The following is a 13,740-nucleotide window of genomic DNA, read 5'->3' as shown; positions in this document are numbered from 1 at the left end:
AGCTTGTAGCACCCATGGAACTCCCCTGTGCCCTACTACTGAGAAGAGATTTCAGAAACTATTCTGTTCTTATAAGCAGGGTGTACTGACAGCCAAAACAGATACATACAGCTCAGAGGAATAGGACAAGACCCCCAGAGGTGCTGTTTAATCAGCTGCAACATTACATTTGCAACTGCTGAGACCAAAGCACTCCAAGACTCAATTCACACCCACACAAATTTGGACTGCAAGAGGAAATTGTCAACACTACATCTATTTGAGTAGCATCGCCTCAGTAATTAAGAGATGCTCAGTGGGTAACCGAAACACACAAACACATTTGCTCACATAGGGCCTTTGTTAAATTACTATGCTGTTTATTACTAAATGAAGCTCATTAGCAAGATAATCCTTCTAGCAGTGTTAAACTGACTGTGCTCCTTATTTGACACTTTAAATCACATTAGCATAATAGATGCAAGTCTATTGAAAGTTAAAGCAAAACAAGACTCGACACTCAAGTTATGAGAATACCTTTTATTAACTTGCTTTAACACACTGGTGGAAATAAAAATTAAAGATATGAATAATGTTTGAAAACATTTCTTAATACACTTAGGTATCTGAGGGAGGGGAGAGAAGAACCCTTAGTGATCTACTGGGATTAAAATATCACAGCATGTGTTCCCCCTTGGCCCTAAACTTTTTTTAAAAAAAACAAGTTAAAAATAATTTAAACCATGCCAGCGATGTATTAAACTTACCCTTATGATCCTTCCCGAGATGACACAGTTTAGCCTTTGGAGGTCCGAGAATACCATATTAAGTGTTACTCAGCAGCAGTAGCTGGTATTAGTGCAAGTGCTAAAATGCAAAATTCAGATGGTACAGAGTTTGGCAATGGATGTGACTTAGGTGCAGAAAAGGTTAAGCAATTTATTCAAGAATATCTGTTCTCTGGAATAGTCAGATTTGTTTTACAATGAGAGGCAGGTGCTGGAGTATGTGTGGATTTTAGCATTAAACAGCAATGCCAGTATGAACACCCAACAACACGTTTTAAGTGTCCATATCAGTCTTTAAAAAGAAAGAATATAAACTGCAGATTGAAGGGAAAATGGAAGCTAACTTTTCAGGGTTTGTGGAAAATTCACAATGAAACAGCACTATACCAGTTTTCCAGAGTCTGCAAAATGGAAGCTGTAAAATTTAAATTAAGTAATGGAATGACTCTCATGATTTAACAAATTTAACAAGTTTTTAGGACTACTGAGTCGACAACCTTGTCGATTCTGCTCCTTTACACAGGAAAACCTAACACTTCTACTAACACATGGTTAAGTGGATGTCCTTTACGGTGAAACCAACTGAGGACTTAATACTGTAGCCCACCAATTCAGTCACATAAAACAGAATACACTGGAGCCTCAATACCACAGGTATGCTGAGAGTTTTGGCTCTTGTCTCCAACACTCAGTCTTCTAAAGGGAACTGCTCATCAGGGATGGGATACCTCATTTGGCAGAACCGGATTTCAGATGTGTATCATCACAAAATGCTACGCAGATGGGACTCGAGTGGAGCTACAGGGTTCAACTACATTGATGGAACAGCAAACTTAAAACAGCAAATAAATTTTTACAACAGTTTTATCCCAACATAAGATATAAAAAAACAAAGTTAACTGCTATGAACTCTTTGCATTTGGGGGCTGTCAAACACACACACATATTACTTAAATCAGTTTTATTTAAGAATGTCCTACATTGACAAATCTTATAAAAAGCATCCAAACACAGAACTGCAGCAAACAGCATTCATATGGATATCTTACAGACAGAAAAAATCTTCCACCCATAAGGGAACCCCCAAGCTCGGAAGTGAGCTCTGCTACAAAAAAAAAAACCAAAAAAAAAGACCCACAAAGCACACCACAAGCTGGATGTTCCCATCAAAAGCCCCACCTTCAGTTCACGTTACCACACTTACAGGATCATTAAACAGAAAGGAACACACACCATACAGCATTCACAGCAGAGTTGACATAAAGGAGAAAAAATATATATACAGATATTCATTTCACTTAACACATCCAACTAATCGGTTAACTAAGTAAAAAGCCCCCCCACTTAAGTTCTTCCAGATCACGATGTCCTTCTGAATGCAAGAAAAACACTCGTACGTCCGCTCCCAATGCTCTCTCCGCACACTCTCACCAAAGCCACAGGATCGAGGGACATCGTGCCAAGAATTTTTGTTTTTATTTTTTAAAAAATCCCAAAATGCACCACCAGGTCTCTCTCTTGCATGCGCCTCCTCCTTTTTCTCGCACATACCAAGCCCTCACATGCCTCGGCACCACCAATCCAATCCAATCCCACACAAGGTTTTTCAAAAGTTCAAACAAGCCTTCTGGTTCCATCTCACAGCCTTGCGTTCATAGCGTTGAATACGACTCCATGAAATAAAAAGAGTAGCGGATAAAAATGGAACACCCACCGTCTTAAGACGTAGCATGTGCAGTGTGATGAAGGAGTCTTGGATGAGGAAAGCATGGAGACAGGAGTATTCCTAAGGCAGGTTTTTTTTAACTGCACTGCTTTCAATGAAGTGCTTCTTCCATACACATTTGAAATGAGATGAACTGCAAGGATTAAATGAGGTCTTCATACCGTACTTTAGTATGAGGAGGGGAGACAGTGTTAAAAGGAAAAAAAGCCGACACCAACATTGCATTCTCCACACAGGACATTTGGGGGAGGGGGAGGGAGAGAAAGAGAGAGAAAAATTCTTATGGCGGGGGATCAAATTAAATTTTTAAAGAAAAAAAACTAACAAGGAAAGGATGCTGTTTCTGAAAAATGGCTTCCATTTTTGAAACATGCAAAGATCTCAGCTGACTAGGAAATGAGGAATCAAATTTTTACGAATTCCTATCAAATTGCAGAGCGTCTGTTTACCAGTCAGGCGAACAGCAGTTCACTTTCAAACCACTCAATATCCCAACTCATGTATTCCAACTCATTGTAACAAAACCTATAAAACTCCATTTAATCTTCCTTTTATTCCCCATTAGAAAAGAAAAAATTGTCAAAAATATTGTTGAAATATACTACACGCTGAACAAATTTGGATTTTTTTTTTGTTTAGTTTTGTTTCAGTATATGCATCTTATAATATACTTACCAGGAGCTCTAGAAAAAAAAAATCTGATTTCCCACCACAGAGTCAGTTATTAGGTTGCCTACATTCCCCAGCCAGATGATTTGGATTCCATGCTTGAGCCAAAACCGCCATTAAAACCACTGCTAGAGCCTGTATTTGATGAGCCCCACCCTATTGCTGCACCCGAGTTAGAGCCTCCGTAAGAATTACTCCCTGAACTGAAGCCCTGGCTCTGCTCCCTCTGCATGTTGCCTTGTGGCTGGTTGTTCCCCGATGGCCCAGACTGGTTTTGCTGGCTAGCTAGCATGCCCATCATCCCCCAACTGCTTTGGAGCGCTGCCTGAGCTGCTGCCATCATGGCTGGGTTGATACTAAAGGCTCCAAAGTTCATCCCACCACCCATGTTACTGCCCTGGTTGTTTCCCAACCCTCCACCTCCACCACCTCCCCCCCGGTTAGGAAATCCACCCTGATTCCCAAAGCCTCCTGGATTACCACCAAATCTTCCACCTCTTTCTAGTTGTCTACTGCTATTATGCTTAGGTTCAGCATTGGATATATGGACGCTGATTCCTTTTATGATCAAGTCCTCGCCACAAAGGGACTGGGCAACCTATAAGAAATAAGGTATACAGACTGAGTAACTTTGAAAACAAAAATCAGGCACAAGCAAGCAACTTTAAGCCGAAGTAACATACAGAACTATAGGGCTTAATTTTATGCTTATGCTGGTCTATGACAGTAATAAAGTACTTAGGATATGTACACGGCACTACTTCAAAAGTAATATTGGTCCCCTCATTGCAATGGAAAATTCAGTCCTCTTAAAGAATGACACTGTAGAATGAGAACATTCCATTTTAAGTGCACTGGACCTCTTTACTGTTTCTGCTCAATATGAACAGCCAAGGGAAGAAACAGCACATTTGCTCACATCACCTTCATTTAAGATTTCTGAGACAAAGATGCTATCGTTATATCAATGACAATTTATACAGTTTACTGTTCAGTAAGATTACTTTGCACAGACTTGTAAACAGTGACTCAACAGGTGGTCTGTGGCAAGAACATACTGCTTCTCAGCAACAAGCTGAAAAGGTTCTGAAACTAGGAGTTTTTTCCTCTTCACCCCTCAGTCTCCTTTCAATCAGTTGGTGTGCTACAAATGCGTAATATGTATGCTCAGACAATTAAACTAATAAGTTTAGAGGCTACTAATTCCAGTGGACAAGCTTGCCTTGTGTCTAGCTCTGCAACTGAACACTGACAAGCTGGATAAGTATTCAGCTACATCTGTTAAGCAAGTCAGTGAACAGGGGTACCTCCAGGGTCAAGCTTTCCAAATTTCCAACTTAAGAGTGAATGTGATATGCACCCAATAGGAATGCTATTAATAGAATCATAGAACTGTAGAGTTGGAAAGGCTCATCTAGTCCAACCCCCCACAATGCAGGAATCTCAGCTAAAGTATTTATGAAAGATGGCCATTCAATAGGACAACAATTAGTCTGTCTTAACACTCATAAGCCTGCTGCACTTAAGTTTTTATACACAATAAGTAAACAGAAACTTAATGAACAATGATTAAGAACAAGTTTGCCCACACATCAGCAAAAAAGCAGGGCCCTGAATGAATACCTGATCATCAGCAAACGTAACAAAAGCAAAAGCTCTGAAGGGTTTGGGGATGAAGACATCAACCACTTCTCCATACTGGGAAAAAAACTGACGGAGCTCATCTGCAGTCATGTCGTCGGTGCAACGCCCAACAAACACCTTCCTGCTACGCAAAGGTTCATCTGGACTTTGCTGGTGTCAATGCAGAACAAAAGATTTCAATTAATACAAATGTTTTTGCCTAGCTATTGTAATAACCAATATACCGACACAGTTGTACACGCCACAAGAGCCGACAGATTTTCCAGCTAAACAGATAGAAACTAACCATGAAACCCATTCTAGATTCTGTAACTGTATCTTTTGATGCTCATATGTATAGTAACATAGGATTAGAAACAGACTAGCAAACAAGGAAGCACAACCATTTCTTGTTTCATCTGCACTCCTAGACAAAAGCTGCAAGAAATTAACATGACATGCTGGTTGCAATAGTAAAAACACTTCCTTGAAGTTCTTTTTCAGAAGTGGGAAACCCCAGGCTTGGGGATCAAATGTGATCCTCCAAGCCCCTCTACTTGGTCCTGGAGATTTCACCATGCCATACTCGTACCTGGCAGCCCATATCCTTCATCAGCCTTGCTTTGCACCCAAAACTGAGCATTTTTACCTGGCTGAAATGTGCGCTTGAACTCTGATAATGCTTTTTGCTTGCCTGGAATACAGGAGGCTCTGTGGGATGTGTAGAAACTAGCCCATTGATAAAGGCAACATCGCAATACTCAGGCTGCATTTGCCACCAACTCGTCCTACCACAAGCATACAGCCCCTGAAAGGTTGTTCAGGTGGTCTGAAAAAGGTTCCTAAGCCCTGTTCTATATGGAACAGTGAGTGAATATCCAGAACCCAAAGAACTATTTCAGTTGTGATCAAAGGGACTTGTTTGCTGTTCCTCTTTAACCGATTTTGAAAAGTGCCATCAGTTTCAAAAGTGATCTGCTTTGTGGCATGGAGGGATGATGCTTATGCAGTATTTTGAACCCCAGCCAATGTATTTAGAACTAAAGAGAATCATTTTATATGTTATTTGGGGCTCATTCTTGACAAGTTTGGCTTTACATATTACAAAGCCTAGAACAAGTTACATTAAGTACCTTAGAATTTGGAAGTTTGCAGTCGCACCATCTTCCATCTATCATGTGGCGCTGAGACATGACTTTCACCTGGGTTTCATAGTCAGTGAATCTTACAAAACCAAACCCTTTTGAGTGGCCAGTTTTGATGTCCTTCTTAACCTGGAGTTAAGAGAAGAGATTACATGGCTAGTACAACAATCACAATGTGCTGGCATTTATGTACTAATTCTATTCAGCTATGTTATAGATTGAATTTCAAAATGTAGTGCAAAAAAAGTTCAGAATATTTCACCTTGCTTTAATCATCTTCCCTTGCTAACAGCTATAGCATAGAAATCAGGCTTCTCTGTCCCTCCTCAACCATCATTCTATCTGGCTGCAGCCGAGGCAGACAATGGAGGAGGGGCCACTCCATCAGCTCTACTGAGAAACCAGCTCAGCTTGGCTCTTTCTGGACTGTTTCCATTCAAGCTGATCATTATATGAGCTTTGTAACTTTAAGAAGTGGTGTCCAAATTGGCTTGTTTGCCTCTTCCTTCCTCATTCATTGTTAGCTTGAGTCATGCATTTTATATTGTAAGCCTGAGGGAAAGAACTGGCTTGTTTGCTACAAATCTTATGTAAGCTGCTCTGAGTTTCTCTGGCAGAAGTACAGGGTATAAAAAAGCTTCAAATAATGTTATTTTGACAATCAAAAAGTTAAATCAGTGTGTGCAAGTTTCCATTCAAGCAGAAAGGTTAAATTCATGGCATATGCCATTTAACTTTCAAGGTTCACACACAAACACATGACTCAGATTTAGATGAACAAGTCCAGCTACCAGCATGAAAAATGTCACAACTATTCATTTTTACCACATTGAATTCAACTGACAAAACTCAATACCAAAACAGACTAAAACCAGGAATTGAGCCAAATTCTGAAACACATATAGCTGCTCAGTACCACTGGCTTGCCTCAGAGGACAACACAAAGGAAATCAGATGTCTGAGGATAGGAAATGGCACCTCAACAATTCTGTTACCAAAAAGAAATTTCTGTTCTCGATACCAGGTTGGGATACAATTTTTATTGTGACATTCTTTTGAAAGTCATTTTGAGAACCTCTCAGCACTATAAATTGGTATATAAGTAAGGTAAAGGGACCCCTGACCATTAGGTCCAGTCGTGACCGACTCTGGGGTTGCGGCGCTCATCTCACTCTATAGGCCGAGGGAGCCGGCGTTTGTTTGCAGACAGCTTCCAGGTCATGTGGCCAGCATGACTAAGCCGCTTCTGACAAACCAGAGCAGCACATGGAAAAGCCGTTTACCTTCCCACCGGAGGGGTACCTATTTATCTACTTGCACTTTGACATGCTTTCAAACTGCTAGGTTGGCAGGAGCAGCTCACCCCATTGCAGGGATTCGAACCGCCAACTTTCTGATCAGCAAGTCCTAGGCTCTGTGGTTTAACCCACAGCGCCACCCACGTCCCTTATATAAATATTCGAAAGTAAATAAATGTACAGCAGCTTAATATACCGTATTTTTCGCACTATAGGACGCACTTTTCCCCCTCCAAAAATGAAGGGGAAATGTGTGCGCGTCCTATGGGGCGAATACAGGCTTTTGCTGAAGCCTGGTGAGCGATAGGGGTCGGTGCGCACCGTCCCCTCTCCCTCTCCAGGCTTCAGAAAGTTCTGCGCAGCCCTAGGCTTCGCAGAGCGGTCTGCGCTCCCGGGCTCGGCGCAGCTCCATGCAACCCCCCGGAGCCCAGCGCGAAGCCGCGCCGGGCTCCCGAAGGTTGCGCAGAGCTGCCTGCGCTCCCAGGCTCGGCGCAGTTCCGTGCAACCCCCCCGGAGCGATGCCGAAGCTGTGCTCAGCTTCGGCATTGCTCTGGCTCCCGTTCTGGGGGCTGGGGTCGGGGGAAGCTCGGGCTTTCCCCGCCCCAGCCCGGGGGGGGGGAATAATTTTTTCCCCTTTATTTCCCCCCCAAAAAAAAACTAGGTGCGTCCTATAGGGCGAAAAATACGGTATTTGAATTAGGCAGTCCAGTGGGAAGCGCTTCAGAGAACTTAGGCAGGGTGGCAAGTTGTAAGGGGAAAAAATAGGAAATCACTAACTTCACCATTTTTGCAGTTGGTCAAGCAATATCTAGTAGCACTTCTATGGTTTAACTAATTGTGGCTCATGCAAGGATAGTTACTCCTGTTGCCAGCCTAAATGCAAACAGAAGGAACAGACTGAGTTCTCTTCCTCCTCTCCATAACCAGAAGCAATTGCCAGTTGTTTTACTTAGGGACAACACAGCATTCATGATAGGGAGTACAACAGTTACCCTAAAGTCCAGGGACATAACTGTTTATCGAAAAGAAAGCTAGATACCTGCACCATAAGAACTTCTCCGAATGTGCTGAAGTACTCCTTCAGGTCTTGCTCAGTTGTTTTCCACGGAAGACCCAGAACTATCAAATCTGATGTTTTCTGTACTGCTCTTTTCACCTTAACAGCTGATGAGGCATCTGCCTCATCCATTTTCCTCTTGTTGTCTAAAGATAGATGTGTCCATCAAACAGTCAGCACTTTTAAAAATAACTAAACAAATAATCCCATTAGTTGCAATGAAACATTTTAGTGGAGCAGATCATTCTAGAGCTACATGCAGCCCAATCTTAAATTTACTCAGAAGCCAACTCATTAATGTCCAATGTAGGGCTTTTAAAAGGTTTCCCTTAAAATGCATGTACTCAGAAGTACTACTGTGTTCAATGAGGCTAATTCCCTAGTAACTGTGTTTAGGATTCCAGCCTTAAAATGTATTTGCTATAAATACACCAATTGCTCCCACTTGTATTTTGGGGAAAGTCTTATTTTAATCCTTTTCACCTTTAAAACTGCTGCCACTGGTAACTTGTATCTAAAATAATAAAAAGGTATACTACTATTTTTTTAATTATTATTATATTTATATACTGGCCTAAATATAAAGATCTCAGGGCAGTTCACAAGAAAAAATAATAATCTAGTTGATCAATGTGGGGTATAAAAAATAAAAGTTGCCCAATTGCCTAACAATTTGAGCAACTTATAGGGATTTAGAATTCTAGGGCAAACTGAAAGAAAATAAATTATCCATATATAGGTTTTCATTTTCAAAAATTATCCAAGATTCTTTCTTTTTTAAAATCAAAAAATAGCACATACAAAGCACACACCTTTGGGATAGTTAACAACATACACCAGATTTCCCCAGCCATTATCTGGTGCATGCAGAATTCCTTCCACTAATCGGACCCCTCTCATACACTGAGACACGGGGTTCCTGTAACGCAGACCACATGCTCCTGGAAACTGAGCAGTAACTGTGGAGAGCAAGACAGTCCCATCATCCTCTGAAGGAATCTCAATGGGTTCCTCATTTTCATCTTCGGTAACCCGAATGTATTCTGACATTTCTGCCGTGGTGTTGCTAAAGAATAAAAAAAGAGAAAAGCAAGTAATATCTAGTTTTTTAAAACTGTAATCGTTGGTAGTATAACAAGTTACTGTAGAAGTGGTTTACTATATGTATGGCACTCTGAAGTAAAAACAGTTGTCCCTCCATTTCCCTAATTAAGCAGTACAGATAAACAATTATCATAGTTCTATGGTAGAGCACATGCTTCACAAGCAGAAGGTCTCAGGTCAATCTGTAGAATCTCCAGCCAAAACAACATGGTATTAGGTTATGTAATAGACCTCTACCTGAAAGACTAGAGAGTCACTATCACTCAAAGTAGATAATATTGAGCTAGATTTACAAATAGTCTGGACTAGTGTTGGAGAGCTTCCCGTGTTCTTAAACATATTATGGGTTATAGCTACCAAAGTCTTACTCAGAGTAGACTAACTGAAATTAATGGATGAGAGTCGGCAAACTCTTATTTTATTCTGCTTCTCAGATGAAAACTATATCCAAAATCAGTTCATATCAATCAGTAATCTTCAGGTCCTGACCTCATCTTACAAATGTAAATAAAATTAAAAACAAACAAGAGAAATGTATGGAAATGAGCTAAGAAAAGCCAAAGGAAAATAGCAAGTGGTACAAGCATTTATATCTAGTTTAAGAGACCTTGTGGCCTCTGCTGTTCTGGCTGGTAGCATTAAGTCAGACAGCACTTTCTCTCACTTCAGCAGTCCCAAGGCAAGTGCTAGTTGGAGAAGAGTTCCTCCTGCCAGGGAGAGGGGAGCTCTCTGTAATTATTATGTCTCCAGCCGATGGCTGGGGGCCAGAATGACCTCATACGTTTTCTCTAACGTACAGAATACACAACCTTTCATTGGCCCTTACTCCTCTGTCTAATGGTAGAACCCAGAATGTGCTTCCCCTTTCAAATAATGTTAGAAAACAAGGATGAATATCCCTAGAAAAGTTATTTCTGGAATCACAGAATTGTCGAATTGGAAGGGATCCTAAGGGTCATCTAGTCCAACCCCTTGCAATGCAGAAATCTTGACTAAAGCAGCCTTGACAGATGGCCATCCAACCTGTGCTTAAAAATCTCAATGAAGGAGTCTACCACCTTCCAAGGAAGTCTATAGCTCTTACTTTCAGAAAGTTCTCCTTTCTTGTAACCTGAAGCATGTAGAATACTTTGAGATCATTAGAGGAAATGGACCTTTATTTGTTTCAAGTTGTGCATTTTAGTGTTGAATTGTAAAATATTATTGCTTATAAGCCTAGGATAGCTCTGTTAGTAGAGAATAAGACTCTTCATCTCAGGGCCATGGGTTCGAGCCTCACACTGGGCAAAAGATTTCTGCACTGCAGGGGGTGGGGCTAGATGACCCTAGTGGTCCCTTCCAACTCAACCATTCTATGATGTTATGAATCCCACCCTGGGATGTACAGATGGGGTGGGTTACTCTTTTAAAAAGTAAAAGAAATCCAGACAGATGGGCAGGGTATATAAAATTTGTTGTTGTAAAATAGTAACCTATAAATTATTATTATTATAAAATAGTAACCTATAAAATAAGGTAGTAAGTAACCACCACCACAAATATTAGGAGTTAGAAATACATTATTATCAACACACCTAACAAAATTTTAATTGCAATAAAATAATTTACATTAGTAACATCAAAATTTAAAATATTTAAGAACACATTTGATGCATTGATACACCTCTTTAACCTGGCCCACCCTATTCTCTTGATTGCAGTGTATTTTAACATTTTTGATATTTTATTTCTAAGTTATTGTAACCCATCCTGAGACCTCATTGTGTAGCATGGATAAGAATCAGAAATCATCATCATAACCACCAACATAGTATTAACATTTACTTCCGAGAAAACACACAGAACGTTCAGCTGTAAAGACACGATAAATATAATGCTTGCCCTTATTAAGAAAGACCATGCTTAGAATTAATAATAAACGCAATGTTTACAATTAATAAAGACTGTGCTTGCCATTATTAATAAACATAACACTTTCCATTAATACTAAATATAAATCTTACCAACAATTTTAATGCTTACCACTACCAATAAAAAAAATTACGTTTGCTATTATTAATACTGTAAAGAATAAATAATAAAGGATCGACTCCCCTCCCCCCCGCCCCAGCGCGTTTAACAGGTCAACCCTCTGCGCTCGTTTACTCTGAGGTAAGCTGCGCGGCCAACTGCCTTTATACTGTACACGCATATATATATATTGTATACTTATATATGTGCTTCGAATCGGACGTCCTGAGCCTAGTTTATTCCACAAAAGATACACCGTGTGCGACAACGGCCCTCCACGTTTCACCGCTCACTTTCCCGGCCTTCCCGCGCTAGGCCCGAAAGCCACCCTGAGGCCTCCGCTAGGCCGCCTCGGCCCACCCCCAAGCCAGCTCAGGAGCGGGGCCCAGGTTTCCTCTCAGCCTCGGATCCCGCTCGCTTACCGTCGGCGCGAGGCCTGATGGAACAACCGACCAAAGAACGGCGACGGTGAGTTCCAGCCCCTGCGTGTGCCGCGCGAGGAAGAGGAGGGGGACTCTCGGGCCTCCGCGGTTTTTCCCTCCCTGCCGACAAAATGGCGGCGCCCTCTTTCCCCTCAAAAGCAAGAGGCTCGAAGGCGCGTTCTCGGAACGGTCCATCCTGACCGCGCGGGGAGGCGACAGGGGTCTTTTCGAGACGCTGAGGAGTTATCCGCTCCGAGGAGAGCTCCGTGGACTGCAAATAGGGCTTCCGATTTGGTGGTACTTTCCCAGCCCGTGCTTGTCGGGGGTGGCCCGGTTTAAATAATTTGTTTGAGAGGAAAGTTGATGGCACTCCCCTTCCTCTAGCCATAAACCGAGAGTGGTATGGTCCACTCGTCTGCGTACTGCGCTTGCGCTCAAGGAAATGGTGAGCTAAGGAAGGGGAGGATGAAAAAGGAGATCCGAGCAAAGCTCGCTGGGTAGCGGTGGTTGGTAGTGCGCGTGCGCAGGAGTTGTCGGTGAAGCGTGAGAGAAAACCGTTGCACAATATGGTGGGGACGGGGGGGGAGTTATATTGAAGCGCATGCGCAATAGCCGAAGCGTTTCTGTGAAGTAATTAACAAAAAATGTTAATTTTTGTTGTCCAAACTTGATTTTGAGGTATTTTGTTCTGTTTCTCCTCAGCACCAGACAGGCCAGGAAACCTCTTTCAAAACCCTTGAGGAGTTTACACATGTGGAGACGTTCCTTATATTAGTTTCCTCATAAACTTGATACAGGCAATTATCAGATTCAGACTCAATTGATACAGTAACATACAACCTTTAAAATAACTGCATTTCCATTTATTTGTTAATTCTTCAAAGCAGCAAATAATAAACCTCCAGTGATCCATCAATGAAAACAGCTCCCTTAGTTGCGTTACATTTTGGCAGGGGCATGTATAAAGGGCTGTTGGGTAGTCTTTCAGAACAAAAATCCCAGAAAGCATTTTTCACCCAACTACAATGGATTCTAATGCATCCTGTCTGCTATACATTTTTTTTGGGGGGGGGAGTGCACCCTCTCTGGATTCTGTGGTTTTACATATTGGGACATAATATCAACCACCTGTTCCTTAGCAGCTCTTAAAATAGGTAAATACAACCTCAAATGAACAACACCACATGACCTATTACACTGGGTCATGGAAAAAAAGCCTAAATGGAGAAGTCATGTGTGAAGAACTACCATAAGTTATATTCAGTAGCTTGCAGAACCGCCTTTAGCAGCAATAACTTGAAGCAATTGTTTTCTGTGTGACTTTATATATATATATATATATATATATATATATATATATATATATATATTGCTTTCGTAGATTTTCACGGGTACAGGAATGTAGGTTTTGGTGTCTTCGGGTGTCTTCCCGTGTAAGAGTTGGGGTGTCTAGGCGACGTTTCGACGAGGTCTCACTCGTCATCTTCAGGCTGGTGCTTTCGGCTTCTTGTTACTAGAACAGAGCAGGATCTCAGTGTTTGAGTTCCTATAAATACTGTTGAGGGGGTGTGGTGTATAGCCTCCAACGTTCTGGGCAGATAGGAAGTTCCTAGGTTAATGTGCCTTTTCTTCTTTTGTTCATTAATTACTTGAGGGATATCTTGAGTGATTACTTGAGTGATATTCTGAGTACCACTTAGGAGGGTCATTAGGTGTGGATTAGTTGCTAAAGCTTTTGTGTCTTGACCTCTTGACCTTGTGAAGAGTTTTTCTGAGAAGATGGCTGTACTGCACTTAGTTGTGCTCTGGCTTGGCTTCGTGTATAGGGGCGAGCTGTGGTTTTGTGCCCTGTGCCAGCCAGATCTGTGTAGGGATTGCAGGGGGGTGCAGCATCCGGAGGTGCCACTATGGTTTGGCTA

The 13,740-nt window shown here is 41.6% G+C and overlaps 2 protein-coding genes across 13 annotated transcripts in view; one reads left to right on the top strand and one right to left on the bottom strand.

The window, feature by feature from the left end:
- The window catches only part of TARDBP (TAR DNA binding protein), a 38,705-nt gene extending 26,718 nt beyond the window's left edge, over positions 1-11,987 (bottom strand). For 2 of the 12 annotated variants that reach the window (XR_014010306.1, XM_081203141.1), the window contains exons 1-6: positions 11,822-11,985; positions 9,098-9,351; positions 8,268-8,431; positions 5,919-6,059; positions 4,786-4,956; positions 3,643-3,760 (exon numbers count right to left, since the gene is read on the bottom strand). Coding sequence is in view for 7 of the 12 variants with exons in the window: in XM_081203141.1 (XP_081059267.1) it covers positions 3,643-3,760; positions 4,786-4,956; positions 5,919-6,059; positions 8,268-8,431; positions 9,098-9,335 (832 nt within the window). In the remaining 5 variants the exon portion in view is untranslated. Of the gene's footprint in view, positions 1-504; positions 847-1,713; positions 3,761-4,785; positions 4,957-5,918; positions 6,060-8,267; positions 8,432-9,097; positions 9,352-11,821 lie in introns of those variants that run through there. The other 10 variants (XR_014010302.1, XR_014010304.1, XM_081203137.1 and 7 more) reach the window with 10 other exon arrangements.
- Positions 11,988-12,337: 350 nt separating this feature from the next.
- CASZ1 (castor zinc finger 1) overlaps positions 12,338-13,740 on the top strand; it is a 460,564-nt gene continuing 459,161 nt past the window's right edge. Inside the window, exon 1 of the mRNA XM_081202878.1 lies at positions 12,338-12,451. The gene's annotated coding sequence lies outside the window, so the exon portion shown is untranslated. The remainder of the gene's footprint in view (positions 12,452-13,740) is intronic.

The sequence above is a fragment of the Podarcis bocagei genome (genome assembly GCF_964188305.1).
Source record: "Podarcis bocagei genome assembly, chromosome: 7".
Classification (NCBI taxonomy): Eukaryota; Metazoa; Chordata; class Lepidosauria; order Squamata; family Lacertidae; genus Podarcis; species Podarcis bocagei.
Note: the sequence above shows the minus strand (reverse complement) of the source record. Positions and strands in the feature narration are given on the sequence as shown.